This window comes from Lycium barbarum, chromosome 9 (genome assembly GCF_019175385.1).
Source record: "Lycium barbarum isolate Lr01 chromosome 9, ASM1917538v2, whole genome shotgun sequence".
NCBI classification, from domain to species: Eukaryota; Viridiplantae; Streptophyta; class Magnoliopsida; order Solanales; family Solanaceae; genus Lycium; species Lycium barbarum.
In genome coordinates, this window is record NC_083345.1 from 29,879,217 (window position 1) to 29,904,190 (window position 24,974).

General features: G+C 35.8%; 6 protein-coding genes across 7 annotated transcripts; 2 read left to right on the forward strand and 4 right to left on the reverse strand.

Annotated features, from left to right (window-relative positions):
- Positions 1-720: 720 nt before the first annotated feature.
- LOC132610930 (small ribosomal subunit protein eS24z-like) lies at positions 721-3,383 on the reverse strand. The gene is made up of 6 exons (XM_060325341.1): positions 3,251-3,383; positions 3,090-3,170; positions 2,939-2,980; positions 2,497-2,667; positions 1,059-1,145; positions 721-927 (listed from the first exon to the last, which is right to left on the reverse strand). Exons 2-6 carry the CDS (start codon positions 3,159-3,161, stop codon positions 898-900), a joined length of 402 nt encoding a protein of 133 aa, XP_060181324.1. The 5' UTR covers positions 3,162-3,170; positions 3,251-3,383; the 3' UTR covers positions 721-897.
- A 3,838-nt stretch (positions 3,384-7,221) lies between these two features.
- Positions 7,222-8,247, forward strand: LOC132611818 (fasciclin-like arabinogalactan protein 21). The gene has a single exon (XM_060326185.1). The coding sequence runs from the start codon at positions 7,222-7,224 to the stop codon at positions 8,245-8,247; it is 1,026 nt and encodes a 341-aa protein (XP_060182168.1).
- Positions 8,248-9,201: 954 nt separating this feature from the next.
- On the reverse strand, positions 9,202-10,548 carry LOC132611819 (NAC transcription factor 32-like). The gene is made up of 3 exons (XM_060326186.1): positions 10,240-10,548; positions 9,613-9,899; positions 9,202-9,288 (listed from the first exon to the last, which is right to left on the reverse strand). The coding sequence occupies exons 1-3, from the start codon at positions 10,358-10,360 to the stop codon at positions 9,202-9,204; spliced, it is 495 nt and encodes a 164-aa protein (XP_060182169.1). The 5' UTR covers positions 10,361-10,548.
- Positions 10,549-13,057: 2,509 nt separating this feature from the next.
- Positions 13,058-16,873, forward strand: LOC132610934 (uncharacterized). The gene is made up of 4 exons (XM_060325344.1): positions 13,058-13,446; positions 14,663-14,804; positions 16,060-16,190; positions 16,565-16,873. The coding sequence occupies exons 1-3, from the start codon at positions 13,136-13,138 to the stop codon at positions 16,141-16,143; spliced, it is 537 nt and encodes a 178-aa protein (XP_060181327.1). The 5' UTR covers positions 13,058-13,135; the 3' UTR covers positions 16,144-16,190; positions 16,565-16,873.
- LOC132610932 (COMPASS-like H3K4 histone methylase component WDR5B) lies at positions 16,751-19,479 on the reverse strand. 2 transcript variants are annotated; one of them, XR_009571373.1, is made up of 4 exons: positions 18,674-19,479; positions 17,546-17,856; positions 17,247-17,340; positions 16,751-17,117 (listed from the first exon to the last, which is right to left on the reverse strand). XR_009571373.1 is itself a non-coding variant. In XM_060325343.1 (3 exons), exons 1-2 carry the CDS (start codon positions 19,334-19,336, stop codon positions 17,569-17,571), a joined length of 951 nt encoding a protein of 316 aa, XP_060181326.1. In that variant the 5' UTR covers positions 19,337-19,479; the 3' UTR covers positions 16,751-17,117; positions 17,546-17,568. The 2 variants fall into 2 exon arrangements, 1 of the variants encoding a protein (XP_060181326.1); XM_060325343.1 differs by lacking the exon at positions 17,247-17,340.
- An 859-nt stretch (positions 19,480-20,338) lies between these two features.
- On the reverse strand, positions 20,339-24,617 carry LOC132610931 (uncharacterized). The gene is made up of 2 exons (XM_060325342.1): positions 23,590-24,617; positions 20,339-20,993 (listed from the first exon to the last, which is right to left on the reverse strand). The coding sequence occupies exons 1-2, from the start codon at positions 24,418-24,420 to the stop codon at positions 20,595-20,597; spliced, it is 1,230 nt and encodes a 409-aa protein (XP_060181325.1). The 5' UTR covers positions 24,421-24,617; the 3' UTR covers positions 20,339-20,594.
- Positions 24,618-24,974: the final 357 nt, after the last annotated feature.

Below are 24,974 nucleotides of genomic sequence, written 5' to 3' on the forward strand. Positions count from 1 at the left end.
AAGGTGGGAGAAAATGAGGTCCTCACACTCAAATCCTTTGGGAGGAGAATGTGAAGGATTTGGTTTACACTAACTGTTTGCTAATGGTTGCAGGTACACAAACTAACATAAATGGAGGATTTTAATTCAGCAGGTACCACAGAACAACCACACTGAAGGAATACCAACAAGCAGCGAAACACAGTGTAATCAGGATGTTGAGAAATTTTACCAGCATAAATTGCAACTGGTTGGAGGCACTTTTGACAAATGACATGAAGTGGAATTACTGCTCCTAATGATTGAGCACATGGAACACAACAGACCTCTTGAGTACACATGGGCATACAGTTTCTATTTAGTGGTTGTTTCTTAGTTGGTGGTATTAGCACCCCGGGATGCTCATCCTACTGAGAACTGATCATTAGTTAGAAAATGTAATGCCTTGGTGCATATAGAGGGCCAAATATAGAGCATGTGAGATATAGAAACAAAAGTTCTTTATGAAGCAATTATTTCAAATTTCATTCTATTAGTAATTTTTTAACAATTTGTAATATCAAATTAAGACAAGTTATAAGTCTTAATTTGATCATTAGTTTAAATTTTGTATTTTCATTAGCCTTTTGGCTAGAGTTGTACAAAAAAAAAAAAAACTAAAAAAAAAAAAAATATACGTGCAAGAAAAAAAAAAAAAAATTGACAACAAAGAGAGAATAATTTGGTAACGGCAGAGAGAAATATTCTAACAATCCACTCAATTTTGATGATGAACTAGTAGTACTTGAACATGCAAAATATATTGGAGTAACCCGAGCAAAATTGAAAAGAGTCTACAGAAAGTTCCCATAAAAACATAAATGATACGGCATATCTAGGCAAAACATTTCTCCCGCTTTGTCTACAATTACTAACAGATTACTTCTTCTTGGCATCTCCAGCCTTTGTCTGCAAGTTTCATGGAACAATATCATTAGCATGAGAAGAATGACACTATGAACCAAAAAAACCAACAAAAAAGCTATTTTCCCTTGTTGTTCATAAGAACAAAAGACAGATATGGAGATAACAATCTTTACCTTCTTAACACCCCGAACTTTCTTGGCTCTGTTCTTCCTCTCCTTCATTTGCTTCCTGGACTTCTCCACCTTAGTGTCCAATCCATTCTGCAAAAGTTGTTAAATGGTAGAATTAATTAGCAACCATTACGGACTGATGCAATCATTAAGTTCAAAGTATAGTTGTACTCAACATAGTGGTCCTCAATTTTCCTATTACTTAAACTGATATTTTGATGTAAAGGATATCTTTATCATAAGGCGAGAGTTTAAGATGGGTATGTTAACCAACTCCATTATTAACACAAACCCTCCATTGAGAACTTCTAGGCTACCTTGCCTGAGGAATAGTTTCTCGGAGAATACAAAAGGGTGAAAGAATTTCTCTTATCTGTAAGACAGGTACTCAGAATACATATTGGCTTATAATGCAGAAAATAGCTCAATGTCAAACACTTTTTTCTTGTTTTTGGGATAAAACTAGCTCAAGATACATATCCAATAAAGCAACAATCTCAAATGCATACTGGACAAAAGATACTGAATAAAAGGACAGGGCAAGAGGAAAGACATTTAAAGTACTTCCAAAGACACATGATTGATTATGGTCTAATAGCTTTTATACAACATTGCTCAAGCAAATGCAATCTTGCAGGTTGCAATTGGTTTCGGCAGCATATGAGCTACAATGATAGACATCTCAAGATAAACAACGAACTTCTAAAAAGGCAGAAACTGCACATGGCCATTTTCAACAGCAATTCTACAACAGTATCCATTAGAATAGAAATAGCACAGATTAAGATGGATAGGAATAGGAGAGGAGATTTATCTGAGAAAAATACAAATACTGGACATGCATGTAATGAACACTAACTACTCTATTCTCCCAACTTCTCTAGTTACCCCTAGCTCTGTGTGAACAAGCAGACACAACGTAATCCCCTAGAGTAGATTATAGAAAAGTTGTAATTGGACGTAAACTCTATGGCAAATAAATCAGGTTTGCTTTGGGTCTTTTGAAGCATTACATATCCCCTAGCTCTGTGTGAACAAGCAGACACAACGTAATCCCCTAGAGTAGATTATAGAAAAGTCGTAATTGGACGCCATCTTAAACTCTATGGCAAAAAAATCAGGTTTGCTTTGGGTCTTTTGAAGCATTACATATAAGATAATCTTCTAATCTAGAACACCTAGTCAACCCCCACCCCCCCAAAAAAAAACCCCGGCTAAAAGCACAATTAAGAAACAAAATAGCAACCAATGCTTTAGGCGGACAGTATATTAGTTAGGCCTTGCTGGTTGGTTTCAAATCACACAATGAACTAACGATCCTAGAATTAAAGAAACAACTCTAACAATAGATAACCATCTGGTATTCATCAATCCATAACATCAGTTACATATCCTAAAGCACATAAACTTGCACAAACGTAGAAATAATAGGATGTCTTACCCTGATCAGTCTGTACTTTGGCTCGTACTTTTTTGCATTCTCAACAGAGTCGTAGATCAAACCGAACCCAGTAGATTTGCCTCCTCCAAAGTGGGTTCTGAACTTGAACACAAATATGGCATTTGGATCTCTCACTTCATACATCCTTGCCAATTTTTCTTTCAACTCAGCCTGCAATATCAATTTAAACAGGTGAGCTATGAAAAGCTACAGAATCACAAGAACCTATATATACTAAACTATCCAATCCGGCCCATTAAATATGGTTTGGATAACAGCCCATTTAAAAATGGAGTATGTAGAAGGATAATATGGATATTAATATTATCAAAGCCCCATCATGTTAGCTCCTATAACTAACTCTAGAAGTGAATATCTCCAAAGCATAAACACAAACAAGCAAATTTATTAGTGAAAAGAGCAAATCAAGAATGGTTCTAACCTTGGAAACATTGGCTCTTCCAGGATGCAACACATCAATAACCTGAAAAAATATGACACAATTTGAATTTTAAACAAATCAAAAAGGGATAACAAACAGAGTAAGCATTAGATTTAAATGATAAAAAGGGTCAACAATTTAAAGTACTCACGAATTGTTTCCTTGCAAGAAGCCTATTGGTCATGAACTTCCTAGTTCTAATAGTCACTGCCTTGTCCGCCATTTTTTGTCCCTGTAAGCAACGAAATAAACTTTCAATACAATTTACCATACATGCATTCGCTAACATAAGTAGAGAATAATTATACATACTTTTGTTGATTGCTACTCCGGCGACTCTCTCTCTCTCACTTTCACTCTCTGTGCTGCGCCTCCGTTTTGTGCTTCTTCGATAGACTTTAGGGTTTTTAAAAAGGCTTTGTGTTTATTTTGGGCCGTGGGCTTAGACGTCCGGCTGGACCTTATACAATCTTCCATGGGTCATTTGCACTTCTATCCCTCTTTTGTGTTGCTCTTTAATTTTGTCCCTCGTAACTAATACTCTATAATTCTTTTGCTGGACATAAATTCATATTTGTCGGGCATAATATCTTATAAGTTATGCCTCACTAGGCAAGTGTAATTGTTAAAGGGAAAAAATTCACATCAACTTATGAAAGTCAAAAATTAAAGACCAACCCATTTGAAGGCCAATTCGTGCGATTTCATCTGGGCAATTTGCACGATTCCCCTTCATACGGACTGGTCTTTAATTTTTGGCCCTAAATTTACTGGTCACTAATTTTTTCCCTTCGCTTAAAAAGGTGATCGAAAATATCCCGAGGTTTTGGGTTCGAAACCCAGCAGAGTCGAAAATAATAATAATTTCGCAAGGCAAAAGTTTCTGTGAACCTATCCCTATTCGGGCGAAGTTACATAGAACATATGCCGGAGATGGCAAACTTGGTCTTAAGACAAAGTCTTGCCTTTCGATTTTTTATTTTGTTTTTTGGATTGAGCGGAGCTTCGAACCCAAAACCTTAGAATATTTTCAGTCACTTTTAACGAAGGACAAAAATTAAAGACCACCCCAAAAGAACGCTAATCCGCGCACAAAAATGATTTCATCTTCTTCGATGGATCACATCATACCAGGTGCACGGATAGCCAATTTTTGAGAATTCTATTTACGTTATGGCCCAAGTTCATAAATCTTAATTTTTTACTCAATTTCAAATATACCTAATTGAAATTGAAAAAAATATGCATATGAAATCACAACTTCATCTATGTATGTCTAAAATTTAATATATTGATGAACCTCAAATATTTATGCGTGAAAGTTAGACATTTATGTCCAATTTACCGAATAAAGTCTTTTGACTTTAATAAATAAGATAACAACTCTAAAAGTGCTCGAGTGAATTTTTGTCCCGGATGACCGCCCACTTTATATTATGACACTCCTTTATAGAAGTGAGCCTTAAGTTCCCCTATTTTGGCACATAAATGCGGCCTTCAACCCTTTGAAGGCTTTTTAACAGCTCTCTGTCCACTTCAAGGACCGTCAACAAGTTTGTTTGGGATGCCAGTGGTGGCGGTCACAGAACGTGAGAATCAAGTGATTAATCATCTATTTTTGAAAGAAATTGAGGAATTCGTTGTGACTGAGAGGAGTTCAGATGAGTTTTAAGTGTTTTGCAAAAAAAGAGATTGAAAACTTTCATCGACGATGGTGTATATATAGATGGAGTTGTGTCAATGAGTTTTGTGTCAAAAAACGTTCTGTGTAGTGCAAAAAAATTAGAGGTTGTAGGCGTAGATTGTAATAACCCATATTAAATTAGGGGTTATTTTGGTATTTAATCAAAATAGCCAAAATATATATATATATATATATATATATATATATATATATATATATATAGAAGAATTAAGTGATACAAAATAAAAGAAAAGGAGAATTAAAGGGTCCTTTAGAAAAGAAAAAAAAAAAGGAAAAACAGATGTGGGCCAAGCCCACAAAAAGAAAAAAAAAGGAAAAAGAAAATAAAGAGTAAAAGGGAATAAGAGAGTTAGAAGTCAATGCAGAAGCAAAAGCAATAGAAGCCGAACAGAGAAAAAAATTTTAAAAAAAATGCAGGGAGAAAAAGAGAGGAAGAGAGAGGAGAAAAATAAAGATTTTCCACCCAACTCATTAATGTAATGATTCTAATATTTTATTTACGTTTATTATGGGTGAATCTTTATGGTGAAAATATGGGGATATTTTGAGGAATTGAGAAAGTTTAGCTCTAGGGTTCTTCAATCAAAATCATTGATTTGAAAGGCAAATAGTGTCGGATTTTAGACTTCTATATATCGTTGGAATCCTCTCGTTATGGTCTTCCCGAAAACATACGTCTTGTTGGGTTTTAGACACATTGACCAGAGGGCGTTTTGGTCCTTTAAAATTTGACTTTACTCGTTTAAGCCTCTAAAAATATAGAAGTGGTTTACCCTAAGGGTTTTGACCATCCTAAATCCGTTTTTGTGTAGTTTGAGGCAACCCGGAGACTCGAGAATGCAGTTTTGAATTGTTGGGAAGTGTGCTTGAATTGTGAATTTGAGGTAAGTGAGACTTTAAGCTTTGGGCACTTGCTTTTCAAAATCCGTTTTAAAAATATGTTTTGTCTGCCTGGTCCATGTGTTGGGGCGAGCGTGTGCTTGGCAGAATCGGTGGTCCTTAAGGCCAGCCGCATATACTTTATTTTCAAATACTCTAAAACTCTATTTATAAATTGTTTCGTAATGTGATACGGCTGTGAACCATGATATTGAGGCATTGTGTATGCTTCTTGATTATATAGGGGCATTGTGTATGCTTCCCTTAGCATTGTGTATGCTTCTTGATGATATTGAGGCATTGTGTATGCTTCCCTTAGCATTGTGTATGCTTCCAGACATATTTGACACATTGTGTATGTTGCCGTGGATTCACAGTGTTGACTAATTCTTTAACTGCCACTTATGACGGTTCGTAGTGTAAATTGTGTTGAGATATATAATATATTTGATAAACAGTGGTTTGGGCCTTGGTTGCTATTATATAATGATATATACATGTGCATAACATTTTTGTGCTTGTTGTGTGTTTGTATTTTCTAACACTTGTTCCAGGGGTATTTAAAGTGGCGGGTCGAGGATCTTACTGGGTTATATTTACGTATAGTTCACTCCTTACCTGCATGTCCATGCAGATACTATTGGTGACGGCGAAACTAGTAGCTCACGAGTTTGCTAGAGTTGATCTATTGGTTGAGGTGAGTCGCCGCTTTGTTCGTGGAGGCTACCAAAAGTGTCTTTATCATTTATTTATTAATATTTTTTTTTCTTTTGGGATTTAAAAACCCAAGCCTTTTGTATTTCTTTTAGATGCTCCATGGTCTAGTGTGGGATTTGGGCAAGAGTATTTGGTTAATATTTTGAGACACTAATTATCCATAATTAATTATTATATTATTTGAGTGTTTATTTAATTTGGTTAATGCTGCAAAATTATGATTAAGATATGAAAATGTGGTTCGCCTGGCCGGTGGTGTGTGTTGGGTGCCAATCACATCTAGGGGGTATTTTGGGACGTGACATAGATAGAAGAATCTAGAAGAAGAAGAAGAAGAGAAGCCGGTTGTTATAAGTGGTTCGCTAAACTTTAAATAATTTTCAAACCCGGGTTGAAATCTGAATAGCGACCCAAAAAAATGGTTGTTTGGGCACTTCACCCATAAATTTATTAGGAAAAAAAATTATACAACTCTCGAAAAGAAAAATATAAGTTTATGTTAAAACCGTAAGTGTAAGATAATTTTTATATCATTAGTTTAACTTTATGTGATGTAACAAATATATACCTTATTTTCATAATTTCAAATCTCACATTTTAATAAAACTTAAATGTGAATATCCTTTGTATGACCCGATGGCATACTTACATTAACATTTATAAACTTAAACTCTTTTTCTTCTGGAAAGAAAAGAAGCAAGTTTAATAGCAATGGAAATATATTGGTGAATGAAAAAGTAATGGAAAATTGAAAACATAATCACTAAGCCGCAGGGTAATATCCTCTTTTTAGTGAGTGCGAACAATTAACAGATTACAAACTGAAGTACTGAACTAAAAGTCTCTCCTTCAGCAAACTGAACAGCAGGGTAGTACTAATATACATAACCGCTTCGTCAACCGTCTTTCCCTTCACATATCCCCAAAACACTCTCTTTATCAGCAAACAAAGAACTTCAAGAAAAAAATAAATAAATCATCAATGGCTTCCACTACTAATCTCTTCGTCTTCCTCATCTCCATTTTCATGATCATCACACACATCACCACCACAAAACCATCACCATCTCATTTGTCCACCATTCTCTCAAATCTTGGATTCAATTCTCTCTCAAACGCATCTCTTACTACCATCATCTCCACCGTTAATTTCCCACTTACCATTTTTGCCCCTACAGATTCTTCTTTACTCAGTTGCCCTTCTTGTTCACTTCCCTTACTTCTTCAAGAACACTCTATTCTTGGTCTCTACTCATTTCACTTCCTTCGTACTCTATCATTTGGTACTAAAATAGAAACTTTAGCACCAACTCGTTGTCTTACAATAACCCCATCAAGATTCAAGAACTCGTCTAGGGCAGTGTTTGTTAATGGGGTTGAGATTACTAAACCGGATATATACAACAATGGGTTTATTATTATGCATGGTATACAAGGTTATATTACTCATCTTTCTACCATTTCTTGTAGAGTTGAGAGTTTAACTACTTTGTCATTCCCTTTTCTTCCACCTCCCACGGTCGCGTTTGCTGCCACTCGCTTCATGTTAAAAGATGTTTTGGCACGTTTACGTACTAGTGGTTATAGTTTGGTGGCACTTGCTATGAGGGTTAAGTATCCTGAACTAGCAGAGTTGAAGACAATGACTATTTTTGCAATGGATGATTTGTCTATTTTTGGTATTGGAGTTGGGCATGAGTATGTAAGAAGTGTTGGGTTTCATATTGTGCCTAATAGGTTGTTAATGGCATCTGAGTTGGTGAAATTGGATGCTAATACAGAGTTGTTGACAATGGAGAAAGGTGGTAAATTGGTTGTTACTACTGCTGGTGGTAATGGTCCTTTGGTTCCAATGAGGATCAATTATGTTAAAATCAAGAATTTGGATCTTGTTTATAATAATAGGATTGTGGTTCATGGACTATCAAAGCCATTTCCGCGCATTCGTCATCGTCAAGCTGATGATCCACACGAATTTCAGACAGATCAGAGGTCAATGAAGTATTAATTCATGTTCAAGAAATTCAATGAAGTATTAAATCATGTTCAAGAAATTATGGATACTGTGAAATGATCGGCACCACTTTCTCAATGTTTCTGTTTCTATGTGTATGTAAAAGTAGATCTACTTTCTTGCAAGTTTCTGATTTGCACCACAAAGTGCTAGTAGTACTATACTGTTCCTTGTAGAGCTTGTTAGCTCTTGAGGCATGAAACATGTAGAAAAAGAGGAGTAAACATTGTATAGATTTTTACTTGCTCTTTAGAGAAACGTAATGCCAAAATCTTCTTCTTGTCTAATATGCTCTGCCTATTCTTTCTTTGCATGAAACATTTTGCTTTTATCTTTAGTGAGCAAGCCAAACTATTACTTGTAAGTTTGAATATACTGATTTTGGTCTATGAATATTGTCCATCTGAAAACCACAACTGTTAGTTCAACACCAGATAAGTGACCATATCAAACTTTTTCCTTTTCTCTTGCATTGGCAATTTGGCATATAGAAACTGCTCTTCATATGCACCCATAAACACACAACTTATTATCTCAGAAAGTCACTTTTCTCATTGAAGGAAATTGGAATCAAGAAGAAAGATAACTTTCCGAGTGAGTTTTTCTCATTGAGTTAATTAGTTGAGTGACCATTTGAAAAATCAACCCCATAAACAACTAGCCTTATGAAAGGGTTTCTGGCATAGAACATGTGTCTATTGAACACCTTATTAACTAACAATCCCTCACAAAAATGAAGTGTGTGACTCAATTTTGAAGAAAGAGCTCAATGATAATTCACTCTATCTGAATTAGAAAAGTTAGCTTACAGGACATTGACTTCAACAGAGTAGGATGTATAACTTAATACATTAGTTCATATACATGTTGAGATATAAAGTAATGAACAAACAGATTCAAGCTGAAAAAAGCTAGGAAGCTCCAGAATTGGTATACACATAAAATGGTCTAGGCAATATCCATCCTTTCCATCTGAGAATATAGCGCTTCACGGTCATACTCCTCGTACACCTTGCAGAGAACCCAATCGTCGAGCTGAAATTTTGAAAAGAGTTACAGGAAAAGAATAACAATAAACAAGCTAGAGTAACTAAGCAACGAAAATCACCCTAACTATATATATATTGGCAAATTTGTGTAGTAGTAGTAACTTATTCTAGCAAATAGTTTCCAAATTTCTGTTAAAGGTTTTTGTCGATCTAATAAAGAATCTAAAAGGACCTAACTATGTACTAATAATACTACTCTATAAAAGAACTTTACGCACATTAATGTAATTTAACATGTTATCGCATTAACTTATATACTACTAAGATTTATATGATGTAAAAAAAATGACAATTAGGTCTTCTCACTTACCCTTCCGATCTTGTGGTCACAATCAATTGAACAGCAATGCTGCCTTATTCTATACTCATTCATACACCAGTGAGTTTTTCGCGAATGGTTCTGTTCACCTTGAAAGAACAAAAACTTCTGCTTCATTCCAACAACCCCATCTGAGCCAAGAATCTTGTCATCTATACATTTCAATAATTTCCAGTACCCATTCCTCGCTCGACGATCTGGTCGAGTCAGTATTCCGTAAATTCGACGCCTCGGTGTCAATACATAGCATTCCTTTACTCCACCACCACTTGTTTCCCCTAGCAATGTAACCATAAGAAAAATTTCATCCAACTTAATTAGGTAAATACTCTAATAAAAGTAGATTTAAAGGTTTCTCGAGGAAAAGATTCGTACTATATTTTTTCGTTCCCTTTTTTAATAAGGTACTTGACAGCCAAAAAACACTTAATTGGACTTTTCAAACTTTGCAAACTAAAGTATCTTATTATAAGTTAAAGGAAGGGAAATTAACTTGAGACCACGTTATCATGAACTTTTAACTTTCATCTTGAGCAGAATAATATATTGTCGCTAATATAGTTTTAATTAAACGAGCAGAATTTGGAATTGAGTTGGATGGAAATTGTAGTAGTATACCTGGAAAGAAATCTTGGGGACTATAGTCATTAATATTTGCAAAGATCAATCTGTCAATTGACAGGGGCTGGTTCTTGAGTTTGTTGTTGAGCTGTTGCATGAGGTAACTGTCCAAATCCATTAATTACTTGTCAAAACACTCTCAAGAGATGAAAACCTGGACAAAGTCCAAAGTAGGAATAAGAAGAATAGTGGCCGTCAAGTTGGTTATATGTAACAACTTGAATGTCTCATTATTTGAGTAGGTTTTGGATTCTCAATCAAATACAATACCTGAACCGACTTTAATTTGGTTTATTGTCTGATGGATTCTCAATAAAATTTCCCTTACTATAGCATTTTTTATGTGAATTATGCATCATTAATATTGATATTTGCACTGTGTGGCCTATTTGACGCCACCCTTTATATTTTGTCGCACATTACTTCATTGGCCGAAATTTCGACTTTAAAAAGAATTAATTGGCTCTTTCTTTGAAATAAATTTAACCGATTGTGCTAGCAGGAACAAAATTTAAAGGAGTGGCCTAAATAATCAATTATAATTGACTAATCTAAATTCAAAATTTGAGTGTGAACTCTTTCCACTTTGCGTATATCCTCCTGTCAACATCGTTGGGTCCAAAATTTTTTGGTTGTTATAGAGAATGACTGTTATACACCTATAACAACATTGTCATTTAAATAATATTTCGCCGTTATACAAAAACAAAAAAGATGCATAAAATCTATTTTTTTATTTTTAATTGCTAAACTCTAAACTTAATTACAATTTGTATAACGAAGGAAAAATCTTTTCATGATGAAAACACATATATTCATATAATATTTTATGTCATAAATAGTGTACTAAATGATCAAAAATTTGGTCAAAATATCTACATTTATTATTGCTAATCATAGATATTCTATTTTTATAAAAATGGTTAACTATTATATTATCAAAAAAAGGAGATAGCTGTTATATGAGAGTAATTTTACAAAGAGCGTACTGTTATAAAGTTGGTTGTTGTTGTTATAGATAAAATGTTATTATAAAAAAATCAAATATAATATAAAAAATAAGTTCCGAAAAAACTTAACTGTTACATATGGATGCTATTATAGAGAGGTCGATATATCCTCTTATGCTTAAGAAGTATCTTAAGCAAATGCATATTTACGCTTAACAATGCTAAACTAAAAAAGAAAAGGAAAGTGGGAAAAAGACAAATAAATAAGCAGACCAGTGTTTGGAGAAGATATAAGTTTGGCCCGAATTCTTTCAAGCACTTTTGGCTTATTTAGTGTATCTCGTATAGTAAAATCGAAAGTACTTATAAACCAGAGCATTTGCAAGTCAAATAAGTAAAAAACTATAAGTTGACAACTACCTATTTGGTTAGTATATTTCTTCCAAGTTATAAGCACTTTTGATTTAATTAAATTTTTTAATCATTTTCCCTCTAAAACAATATGCTACTCTTTCCAACTTCGCCTCCATTCTATTTATGCCATTTATCATTTTTTCACGTAAAGATAATTTTAAATATTTGTGAATAGCTTTAAGAAAAAAGTGCATATCAGTCTCAACAAATCTTTTATGTACGAAATACACAAACTATTTATTATTAATTTCAGCTTGTAATTGATATTCATTTTTTTGCGTGGATTTCCCTTCTTTTGGGGTGGTCTTTCATTTTTGCCTCTCAAATTGGTGGTCTTTAATTTTGCCTTTCGCTTAAAAATGTGGCCGAAAATATCTCAAGGTTTTGGGTTTGAATCCCCGTTCAGTTAAAAAAAAAATCGCAAGGCAAGACTTTTGCAAAAAGTCTGCCTTATAAGGCAAAGTCTATTGTCTCTGGCAGACTTTTAGTTATGCCTTAAGGCAAAGTCTGTCATCTCCTGCCGACTTAAGGCATAATTAAAAGTTTTCCTTACAAGGCAACATCTGACTTCTCCGGCATATGTTCTATGTAACTTCGCCCAAAAAGGCATAGGCTTATTGCGAAATTATTATTATTATTATTATTATTATTATTATTATTATTATTATTATTATTATTATTATTTTTGACTCTGCTGGATTTCGAACCCAGAATCTCAGAATATTTTCGGCCATCTTTTTAAGCGAAGGACAAAAGTTAAAGACTAGCGAATTGAGGGACAAAAATTAAAGACCAGTCCGTATGAAGGACAATCGTGCAAATTGCCCACTGATATTCCCTCCGGTTCAAAAAGAGCGTTCACCTATCAAATAAAAAAAGAATTAACATTATTTTTTTATTTTTTCTCTTATTAAGTGTTAAGTGACTAAATCCTAATACTCATTTAATTAAGAATAGCTTAATTAAATTACCGTTTGGTCATAGATTTTGAGGTTGAAACTTGAAAATTTGAGTTTTTGAAGTTGTGTTTGGACATGATTTTATTTGGAAAAAAATTGAAGTTTTGTTAGTGAAAGTCTTGAATTTTTTTTAAAGACATATTTTTAAAATTTGATCCAAAATTTATGGCCAAATGCTAGCTTAGTATTTTTTTAAGGGGCATGCGATAGCTAAATGGACATTCTTTTTTAACGTGAGGAAGTAATTTATAAACTCAATTTGAATACTCATATGCTTATCAATACTTTTAATAGTTAAGTCACCACCAAATGATCTGGTGCAGTAGATGAGACTGCTACTCTTTTAAATAGAGGTCTCAGATTGCAGTCCTAAATATGGAAAGATCCTACCGCGTTTTTCCCTAAATAGGATCCTAAATCCGGATATAATCGAGTTCTAATGAGGATACTGGACATGGAGTGGAAAAAAAAAAATCAGTTAACTCAACCATGCTCCAAGAAAATGGAAGGCGGGGGTAAAATAGAAAAAGAGATGATTTTTGGATAGATAGAGCTGAGGAAAACAAAAGGATGACGACAGCTCAGAGTCTCTCCTCCTCCTCTATTCTACTACCACTGCTTTCCCCTGCACCGCCGTTTCACCGTTGCATCGCTCGTTCCCAACTTTCCGATTTTCAGTTCTCCCCTAAACTTCCATCAATTACATTTTCCTCTCACAATTTTTCTAAACGTTCAAGGACTAGTCCACTTCGTGGAATCAATTCAAATGACCCAAAAGAGTCGGGGTTCTTTGATGAAAACGGCGTCGTTGAGGATATGGATACCTATCTTAATTATCTTTCCCTTGAATATGATTCTGTCTGGGACACCAAGCCCTCCTGGTAATTCCTTTTTTTTTATTTTTTATTAAACATTTGCATTTGCATTTGTTTATCGAAAATTGTTGTTTCGTTTATTGGAATGTATGCTTTTGGACATAAATATTGTGAAATTCGGAAAACAAGTAGTACTCCATTTGTTTTCAAGTTGAAAATGGTATCAGGGAGTTGGGAGCTGTGTTAGGACATGAATACAAATTGAATCTGTTTTTGAATTTTTGCGAGTCATTTAGAGTGAAAATTGTGAAAACAGCTCTTTGGAGGTTGTTGAAAGTTTTTCGAATTCCGGAAAATTGTAACAATTCTATGTCCAAACAGTTTTCCCAAAAAAAAAAAAATCCTGAAGAAAGTGGAAATTATCCGTGGCCAAACGGGCACACGTCAAACCTAAAGTTTCTCTAACCAATTCTTTTTAACCTTATAGAAAAAGCTCTTATATTTTGTTTTTAATTTTGCATAAGAATTAACATGGTATGCTTTTGGGCAACTGAAGTCTCCAGTTGAGAACCCCATTTATATAAAGTTATCGAAAAAACATTTTTTTTTTCTGCTAGCAAATGTTGCTTTGCTACTGGGCTGAACATGAGTTAGCAGTGATAATAACATTCTACAAGTTTTGCCAATAAAGGAAGCCAATTACTATTTTTAGTCAGTGGGAGTGCACATCCATTGCATCCCCTACTTCTTTGTGACTATAGGTCAAACTGTACACTATGTATACGGGTCAAATGGAGGGCAATGAGTAAACTAACATTCATTGCTATCATTTACATCAGCCGCTAAAACAGGGTCATCAAAGGTGAAAAGCGCCTAAAAAGCACCGAGATGCGTAAATAAAATTAAAAATAAAATGTATACACAATACTGAAGATATATACATTCTGTGTGTATATATATGTACACAAAAAATATAATGCTCTCTATTTAAAGACAGCCTATGGGCGATGAGATGCACACCTTAGGGCATTGGTAACACGCTGCATAAGCAAGACAAAGCATTCAACCTTTTGGACATCTAGTTTCAGGGTGACAACAATGCAATTCAACGTGGAACCTTTTGTTGTTTGTACCACTAGGATTAGATTTTGTATTCAACCTTTACTTTTCTCCCCTATGTCTGCACTTTCACATGTTTAATTCCAATGAATATGATGAACGATCAGAGTTCCCTGCAGCTACGATGCTTTCTGCAAATTTTAAGTACTCTTTTTCATGGTAGGTGTCAACCTTGGACAATAACTCTCACTGGAACAGTGATAATTAGCTTGAGCTGGCTGATTCTGCACTCGGCTATAGCCACTGCAGTGGTGATGACTATAATTGGTGCATGGTGGTACATCTTTCTTTATTCTTACCCCAAGGTAAACCATATTTAGTTTGTATTATCTAATACCAGGTTTAATTAACTCGATGTTGCTATGACTACACGGTAACAACTAAATTTGCTTAACTCATTGATGTTTTTCCTCTAGTCAGTGTCCTATACTCTTTCTGACTACTGTGGACAGGGGTTCGTGTAGAGTGTCATCTCTGTAGTGTATGTCTCCCAGTTGCACTAGTAATCTAATGATAAGTGAGCCCAACGAAGGGTATGACCTACTGATCGCTGGTCAATGAAATGGGAAAGGCCATGGAAAACCAGGATTAAAATCCTAGTAGAGACAAAAATACTGTAGGTAATTTCTTTCCATCTGCCTAAGTGTCAATAGACAGTTACCTGGTAAGGTAGCAGATATCCAATGGATTAGCCAAGGTGTGTACAAACTGGACCTGGAACCATTGTTATGAAGAAAGAAGATACTGCTATTCTCTTCTTGTGGGACTAAAATACGATACAATATTTGGTCCTCACATTTCTTTACACCTATGTGAAGGATTTTACATTTGTTCGTGATATAATTGTTATTGGATATATGCTGCAAAGGCTCTCCCAGGAGCTCCCCTCTTTTGCTCCCCTTGGTGACTCGAACCCACAACCTTCATGTTGGAGGTGGAAGGTGCTTACCATCTAAACAACCCCCGCTTGTCAGTAAATGGATCTTCACGTTTGCTTTGTAACATACTTCAGTATCATCTGATGTCTTTCTCAGTGTCTTTTCCTAGAGGTGAGGGTCAATAAGTTGGGAAATGTGCTTGGGCAATAATATTCTGTTAAACTGAAGCAGGGTGGGATGGTTGTTTGCGGCAATGCATGCATATCTTATACCCATTGTTGTTTTCATCTATATGTTCATAATTCAGTCATGTGTAGCATGTGATGACAAATTAAGTTACTTTGAACAAACTGCAGTGGATCAATCTTACACTATCCATATACTTCTAATTGATTACTTTCGCATTTCGTGACTGTAAGATCACTTGTCTGCTTAAGTGGAGAAAGCAGAGGTGTCATTTGGTCTTTAATTTCAGTCGACACCTTTGCTGTAGCGCTAACCAAGATGTCTATGAAGTACATACATCCTAAGTTGCTTTGAGCTTCTAAGGAGATGCCGCCTGCTTAAATGACCATAAATTTTTACCCTCTAGGATTTTTGTAATGAAATTTTACTGAAAATGCCCTTTATCAGAGACAATGTTGAAAGTTGTAGCACTGAATTGATTGTTAATGCTCCGCAGGCATATTTAGATATGATTGAGGAGAGAAGAAAGAGGGTGACAAATGGTCAAGAAGATACATATGGAGCGAGGAAGAGCCAGTAATGGAAGGGATGCTGCTTGGGCAGCAACATTCTGTTAGGTGCAGCAAGGTGAGGCACGGTCGTTATAATTCAGTCGTGTTTAGCATGTGATCAACGAATTGAGTTTTCATCCAACAAACTGCAGTTGATCAGTGTTGATATGACCAATCTGTAGTGGAGAAAGCAGTTGTGTCATTTGCATTTGGTCTTTAATTGTAGTCGATACCTTTGCTATAGACCCGAACCAATATGTCTATGGAGCCAGCCTTCGGCAGTTCAGACTTACTAAGTTGCTTTGAGCTTCTAAGGAGATGTTGCTAATTAAGTGACCAGTAAACTTTAGCCTCTAGGATATTTTCTCTTGATGGAATTATTTACCGGCAACACCCCTATCAGACAAAGTTGGAAGCAGTAACACTGAATTATTTGTTGATATACTGCAGGCATATTCAGATATGATTGAGATAAGAAAGAGGGTGACAAAAGGTCTAGAAGATACATATGGAGCAAGGAAAAACCAGTAACGGAAGGGACACTGCTGGGGAGCAATATGCATAATGAGTTTGGCGTTAATTTATTCCAAAAATTTGCAGTTCTATACTGCAAAATTTGAGTCTCAAGACACAATAGACAGATCAATGTTAATTTATAACTAACTTAAATTTTTTACCCTTGCTGTAAATGTTAGACCCCTGGAGGGCTCTTTATATGAATGATGCAAGATATTCTATTCATACATTTTAACTTCTCTACATCAACTGCTCCTACTCAATACACTGCAGGAATGGCGCCATCTAGTTTCTTACATATTATAAAAAAGAAAATACAGTAGCCAGTTTTTTTGTAACTTGATAACGCAAAATCTTCTGGCATCAACTTCAAGAGTATGGCTGCACTATTCATAAATAGACAGGTCCCGCTACAATCTGTTACACCTATCCACAATAACCAAGTTATGCGAAGTAGCTAATGCAAGCGAATGTCCTTGGACAAAACCTATAAATTAAGTACACCGTGTGAGATAGCTGGAAAAATTTTGAATGATAAACCTTCAGAAAAACGAAACTATAGAATTGATGTATAGATAGTCCATTTTTTTGTCTACTGTAGAATTATTATGCTTACACAGAGAATTAGAGCACAACCGAATGGATGACTCTTTCCATTACATTCAACTCAATCTACCCAGATAAAGAACCACTTTGGATTCAAAGGCTGCCTAGATGTTGGGAAAAGCCAAAGTTAATAAGTGGAAAAGTATACAAATGAAATGTGATTTAAGCACCAAAAGAATCAACAAAAGTTGCTTCTTGTTACTAAAAGTTGACATGTTAATGAAGATTTGATGTTCCAAACTCCAAAATTAATATCAATCTTAAGTGCAAAGGTTGTGTATTCGTAGGATAGAATAGAATGAACCTTACCTATACAGAGTTGAGGACATCCATTAGTCTTGGACCCAAACCCTCACTGTCCTGTCATTATCTAGTCCAGCTGAGACAATCATGTTTTCTGTGGGGTGGCAAGAAACCGAAATGACGGTATCAGTATGTCCTTCAAGTTTCTGCAGCAGATTTTTCCCTTGCAAATTCCATATGTAGACACATCGATCTTCTGAGCCACTCACAATATACTTCCCATTCGTGACAGAAAACGTGGAAGTTATGCAGTACACTCTGTTCACATGGCCTGCGTAATTTTTTATATATTTTCCTGTAGAATAGTTCCACAGCTTCTGTACTCAGGGACAATCACAAAGAGCCCAAGTTACAAGTCAGACGTGCAGGGGAAGTGACATAGTTGAATCAAGTCGAGTTTTCTATGCTTAAAAGGAATGGTGCTTCCAAGGACAAAATTTTTTTAGTTGTTCAATGCTACTAAACCAGCAACAATATGTCAATTCACTACTAGTTTAGACTTGCTATACGAATCCTCTATATCTATTTCACTTCATTCGTATCCATTTTACAATACTTGCAAAATAGTTTCTTTTTGTCTTTAAGGCATTAGGACGTCATCTAAACTTAGCAACAACAACAACAACAGCAACAAAAAACCCAGTGTAATCCCACAAGTGGGGTCTAGGAAGGGTAGTATATACGCAGACCTTACCCCTACCTTGTGAAGGTAGAGAGGTCGTTTCCGATACACCCTCAGCTAAACCTAGAAGTTTTCTAAATCTCGCACTTATCCAAAACCTAATGTAAGTGTAACAAAAGCACCTATGCCACTAGTTGGTGGAATTCTTTGCTTCGGTTTGTGTTCTGTTCTTACCCAAGTCCCTGTCCACATTGAACTGCTGTTCAATTTTTATCATAAATATCATAAGAAACATTTCCTTCGAGCCCAACAACTCAAGCCAAACGAATAAAGCAAAATTCCGTTAATGGTAAAAATGATATAAATACTCCAAATAGTACTTACAAGAACATTATCAAGGGTGGCAACAAGAATAAACTTGCCAAATAAGGAAACGTGTAATTCCTTTTGGGACTGATTAAAACGGAAAGCGTGTCATATAAATTTGGGACAGAGAGAGTAGTAGTACTTACAAGAACATTATCAAGTGTGGCAACAAGGATAAACTTTCCATTAGGGGAAAACTTAGCAAAGGAAACAGCAGGAACTTTATCATCAATAAGTGTCTTGAGACAAACACCAGTAGCAGTATCCCATATCTTACAAGACCCATCATGACTGCCCGAAACAATCAATGACCCATCTCTATTAAAATGCACCGATGTTACAGGCATCGAATGTGCCCTAATAACGTGATTAGGTTTACCCGTTTTCACATCCCAAACCCTAATTGTCTCATCAAATGAACCCGAGACAATTAAGTTCGACTGAGGGTTGAAATTCACACAGAAAACAAAACCCGTGTGCCCACGCAATGTTTTGACGGACTCGGCGGCGCGTGCGTCCCAGATGCGGAGCGTGCGGTCATCTGAAGCGGAGCAAATGTAAGATGAATCGGAGGACCATGCTAAGTCGGATACACCTTCGGTGTGGCCAACGAGACGTGAGAGGAGAGTTAGGGTTTGTGTTGACCAGACGATTAGGGTTCTGTCTAAAGAGGAAGAGGCGAAGAGTTGACCGTTGTTGGAGAACTTCACGCATGAGACGGCGCGTGTGTGTCCGGTCAGGACCTTTTTTTGGCGGTATGGAAGGTATGGTGGCGGAGGTGGTTGGGTGGTGTTGTTGTTGTTCGACATTGGAATTTGGAAGTCCGGTCGAGGCAACCCTACGCTATACTCCAAGCCCTGCACTCTTGTTATATTTGCTTCTTTATGCTCTATGACAAGCAACAGGTTTGTTATTACATTCTGTTACCACTATAACCACTATATATATAAGGTTCGAGTACTTTCCATATACTTCCCTTCGAGTAATTTCTATATAAAGGAAATGTCATCTAAGCAAAAATTACGCTTAAGATGTTTTTAGCAACAACAAATATTTTCATAAATTTTTTTATAGCGAAATATATTTTCTTGTGGGTTGAGTAAATAAGGATGTTTCTTCTAGTTATCATCCATATTACTTCACATAGTAGTTTTTTTGAAATGAAAACAATCTCATGATCTCAGAATTTGCTTGTATCCTTGTCTTTGTCTATCTTCTATGACACTTAGGTCCAAACTTTGTCAAAATATGCCTTCTTTTTTGTTTCAAAGAGGATATATTGCATATGTCATACTGTCGTCCTTTATAAATTGGATCTACTTACCGTTGTTTTTACAAAGAGTTACTCCATTGTAGCCATACGGAATTGTTCCTCTAATGCAAGCATTATCCGATCCCTCAAGCCACAACTTTGGCGAAGAATTCCTTTCTATTTGCTCCGCGACTCACAAAGACCGAAGCACTGCGATATCGATAGTTCGCCACCATAACATAAAATTCTAGCTCACAAGTATTATAGGCAAAGTGGCCTCTCGGTCTTTCGCTCAACTAGAACAACAGAACAACCTGGAATTTGATACATGATTTGAACTGGTATCCCAACTGTCCACATTGTCACTACCAGACTAGTGATCGTCAAGCAGATGACTTATGACTGCTGGACAACGATTTGAGACATAGGTAGAGGAAACAATCATCATGCAATTATCGCGTGGGAGACCTATTCCTTATGTGAACTTCATTTTGCAGTCGAAGATTGGATTACAAACTACAACAGTCAGTTGACTAGTCCGATACTTGCTCACGCCAACTATCCAATTTACCCAGTTATAATACATGACATTTTTTTTAATCTTCAGTCAGAATTATTCATCGCATAACTAAAGGCAAGTATTCTCTACATGCGATCCAATTCCAGAAGTTACAAACCAGGACATCCAATTCTTCTTCCTCCCTTGTGCAAGTCTTTGCAGGGCAGGCTATACTCAGGTAAATGATAGAAATCAACATTACAGAAAATAAGAGTACTAAAGGCAAATCAATTTATAAATTTCTGCAGGATATCCCTTATGCAGGCATTATTCGAAGCCTTTCCTCTGTTTGAGATCCGCCAGAAGTCCCCTCCTCTGCAAGCAACGACTGCAAGTCACTACCATTTGCAAGGCTATTGAACTCCACAGCTTTGGATGGCATTGCTGGATACCGTCGTTGGCAGAAGGTCATCAGTCTTTTAACTGACTGCAGATACTTCCTAGTTGTCTCGTCATTCATGATATGAGCAACACTGTTTGTGTAAATCTTCTCACGAGCTGACCGTTCATGAATACCAACCATAGTAACACCAATAGGCCAAGGTGCATTACCAATTGCCATCTTAATGTACTGATCCATCGCAGCTAGATAGTCCCTCTTCATACAGCATTCAACAACCACAAGTAGTGCTTGCCTAATGTCATCAGGAAGTAACTGCATACACAACAAGTACACCATGACAAAATAAGCTTTTCATGCAGAAGAAGTAATTTGAATAAGAATCTTAAAAGAGGATAATAGAAACGTATTGGTTCAACCGAATGTTTTTTTAAGAGATCAAAAGCGAAAAGCGCAAAAAAGCTCTAAGGTCAGCTGCGGCTTTAAGCACAATGGTACAATAACACAAATATATATACGTTTAGTCCAAGATTAATAATAATAAGCATGAATAACAAATATATGGACAAAGAAATTGTAAAAATATTACAATCAAGTGAAATATCAATCATCCAGTGTCACCTCATCAAGAGAGGCTCATTGGCAAGGAAAAGTATGTCTTAGAGCCTTGATGACGACACTGAAGCGCACATAAAGCGAGGCGAAGCGCTCAACGTGTTTTGAGCCTCGCTTTAGGGCTTAAGCGTGCTTAAAGCGCGCCTTTGATAACACTGGAGACAACGACAGCAAGCGAAGACCATGTACAATTTTTTATTTTTTTTTAAACAAAAAAATTCCACTTTACCAGCATATTCAGCTCAGGTTCCAAACTTGTATAGATTGGCGGATATATAGGAGATAAACCATCAGCACTGCTATATATATATATATATATATATATATGCGCTTTCCAGCTATATTAGTTCAGGTAATTATCGACTTTCCGCACATAAAATTGGGCCGATAGACAAATAATCACATTGCAATATTCTTGGATTTACAAAACTTGTGAATGGCTTGTGGATTTTATTGAGTAAAGATATAGAATGAGAGGTGCTGATTTAGCATCCATTAACAATTAAATCGTTTAATAACAACAAGTACTACTACTACACCTCATTCCTGAGCAAGTTGGACCAAGTCGCACGGTTTAAGCTCATCTTGAAACTCAACATTTGATCAAAATAGAAAATTATTTTGGTTTATACTCAAACACCATGCAAGCATTGAGCAAAGTGGGTTATGCTAGGGTAATAATCTCGACATTCTCTTCGTATTTATTCCATTGTGTCATCAACAGCATAGTACTAATTTACTTTCTCAATTCAATGTATGACAGCTCTCCCTAATCCAAGTGCTCACTCCCTTCAACCAGGCAAGTGGTTGCTCGCTCTACTCGTACCTTTTGCCAATAATCCAGTTCCCTTGCCCCCCCCCCCCCCCCCCCCCCCAAAACAACAATAAAAGGAATCCTTGAGCTTAAGACGAGTTAATCACGTGTGGGCTTTCATTTTCACTTTGTGAAGCTAGCAAAGGGCCTAGTTCTACCCTTTTTTGAAGGCAGGCAGATCTGATTGCTTTCAACGAAAAGTTCAAGGCACAAAGTGCAAAAGCTTAGAAAGTCAAGATCCTCTGCTACACTTAACTAATCATCATCTATACGGTTATCATTATCACATGAAGGATAACAGATGAGGTCTCAAGCATAGTAAATATGCATCAATTAATTAAGTTAATGTTATTTCTTCATTAAGGTAATTAACTGACGCAATACGCGCATCACTCAATATTTATACATAAGATATATGTACAGATCTTTTATGCACGTGCATATTGCGAGTTTCTCTGTCTTCAAATTCTCTGAACCATTACCCTGCCAGGTCATTATACCATAGCTACCTCAGAATATAACATCCTCATTCAAAAGAGAGAGGGCCAAAGGATTCATTAGTTTACCCTATCATCCACTCAACCATGGCAATGAGACTATTAGAGTAAAGACCAAAAGTTTTCTTGTCGGAAGAATGATGTGATTCTTCTTTTCCAAGTTTTCCCAATTCCCATTATGTTGGATGAGACAACGTGCAGGAAAGATCTAACACTGGATGAGACAACGTGCAGGAAAGGTCTTACACAGGATCTACAGTAAGAATGTGCACTATCTATCCTTAATCAATGTTCTATAATACATTTCCTATTTCACCTTCAACAAGTAAATCATTGGAAGAACAAGAGATCATAAATCTCCAGCATCAATTTCAAAACAAATCAAAAGAAATCGACTCCAGTTATGATGAGTTTATTCATTAGATCAAATACATCATCATTAGATGCAAACACCGGTTTCTACAAGAGATCATAATCTTTTTATCACAGTTAGTACTCCCACAAAGACAACCATATTCCATATCGCATTGCCTAATTCATTTTTTCATAAATTGGATCCACCTAAGACTCAATTCATGTGTGTCTGATTGAGTATATTTCTAAATAAGCTTTAATTTCAAGCAATTGCAGTAATGAAGAAAGAGAAGTAATATAAAGCTTGCAGCTTCAGGAGTTGCAGAGACAGAACATAGAATCTAACACTTTGCTTGGATGGTTGTTACCTATCGTATTGTATTGTGTTGTTAGTTTAAATACAATGTTTGTTTCGAGCTTTCCTTCTCATTTGGTCTTTACTTATTGTCTCATAATCCTATTTTATTCTTTACCCTTCCTAGCTCCACCCGTACCCTACTTTTCTTGTAGTTTTATCCTTCAAATTGCTATGTAACGACAGGAAAGATACAATCTATCCAAACGTTGTATCCATCAAAGCAATACAGCATGATATCATATAATGCGACAAGGAAAAGCAACAATTTCTTACCTTTTTCCTGCAAAACTTGAATAATGGATGCAAGTACCTAGCACATTGCTTAAAAGTAGCAACCATCGACTTCCCCTTAGCCGACCTCTTCTCCGAATCAGTCATTTCATCAAGTTCTTGATTCCATTCATTCAACAACTTCTTAAAAAACACCAAAATCTTATCTTCATCACACAAATCGTCGAAATTCGTCTTCATTCTTTTCAAATCCTTATCATAATCCACGCCCGACGACGCCCCATCTCCACTCAAATCTTCATCACCACCACCTCCGTCTTTATCCTCACCAATATCCTCACTAACTTTTCGCTTCCTTTCACTCATCATACCCGATTTCTGTCGTTTCTTTAATTCAACAATATCTCTTAAAAAATCATTAGTTTGTCCTTCAGTCATATCACTATCATCAACTTCAAACAATCCAGTTTTCAACACAAATTTCAATCTATCTAACCTCGCCACGTCATCTTCACCGAATAAAGTCACGGGTTGTTTTAAAAACCTAAGACGACGAATAACTTCTTGTTTCGGTAAGTTTAATAAATCGATTTTTTGCTCATCTGTAGGTGGTTTTGATGACGTGTTGTTGTTTTTGTCATCTTCGGTTTTTGAGTTTGATGAAGACGTGTTGTTGTTGTTGTTATCTTCAGTCTTGTGTTGTTGTTGATGTTGTTGAGATTTGGATTTGGCTTCGGCTTCACGTTTTTCCTCTTCGCGAATTCTTTGTATGCGTTTTTGTTCGATTTCTGATCGCTTGAAGATTTTGCGGCCGCCCACATCTTGTGCTAGGGTTTTGCGCCGTTTCTCTAATTCCTGTTTCAGTATATCCATTGGATCGGATCGGATCGGCTAGGGTTTGTACTCTCTGAGAATAGACACACAGAAAGTGATTATTTTTGGGGAAAAAAGAGACAGAGACGATGGGCTATTATTACTCTAACCAGGGAATTTATTCCGCTTCTCGCAGTCTTCAAAGTCCTGAGTTTATAACCGAAATTATCTTCAAAGTCTCGAATGACAAATGATCTCGTATCTTTCTATTGTTTTATCTGTTTCATATACTTTAACTTTTATTTTTTCTTTCAAGACGAAGGATAGACCATAAATAAAGATAGGATAATATTTATAAACGGAGAAAAGTAAAAAAATTTGCAAATTAAGTCACGAAATGTAAAAGATATTATTTTGACAACTATTCAATGCTCGTCTGAAACTGATTGAACCAACAGAAATAAACAAAAAACTAAAATTAAAACCATAGCGATATGGAGAGTAGAAAAACAGTAAAAAAAAGGAGATTTTCGTTATATACCTGCGAAATGGAACAAAACATTTCGTTGGTATATAAACGAAAAAAAAAATTATTTTTCTATTTCGTTTTTATA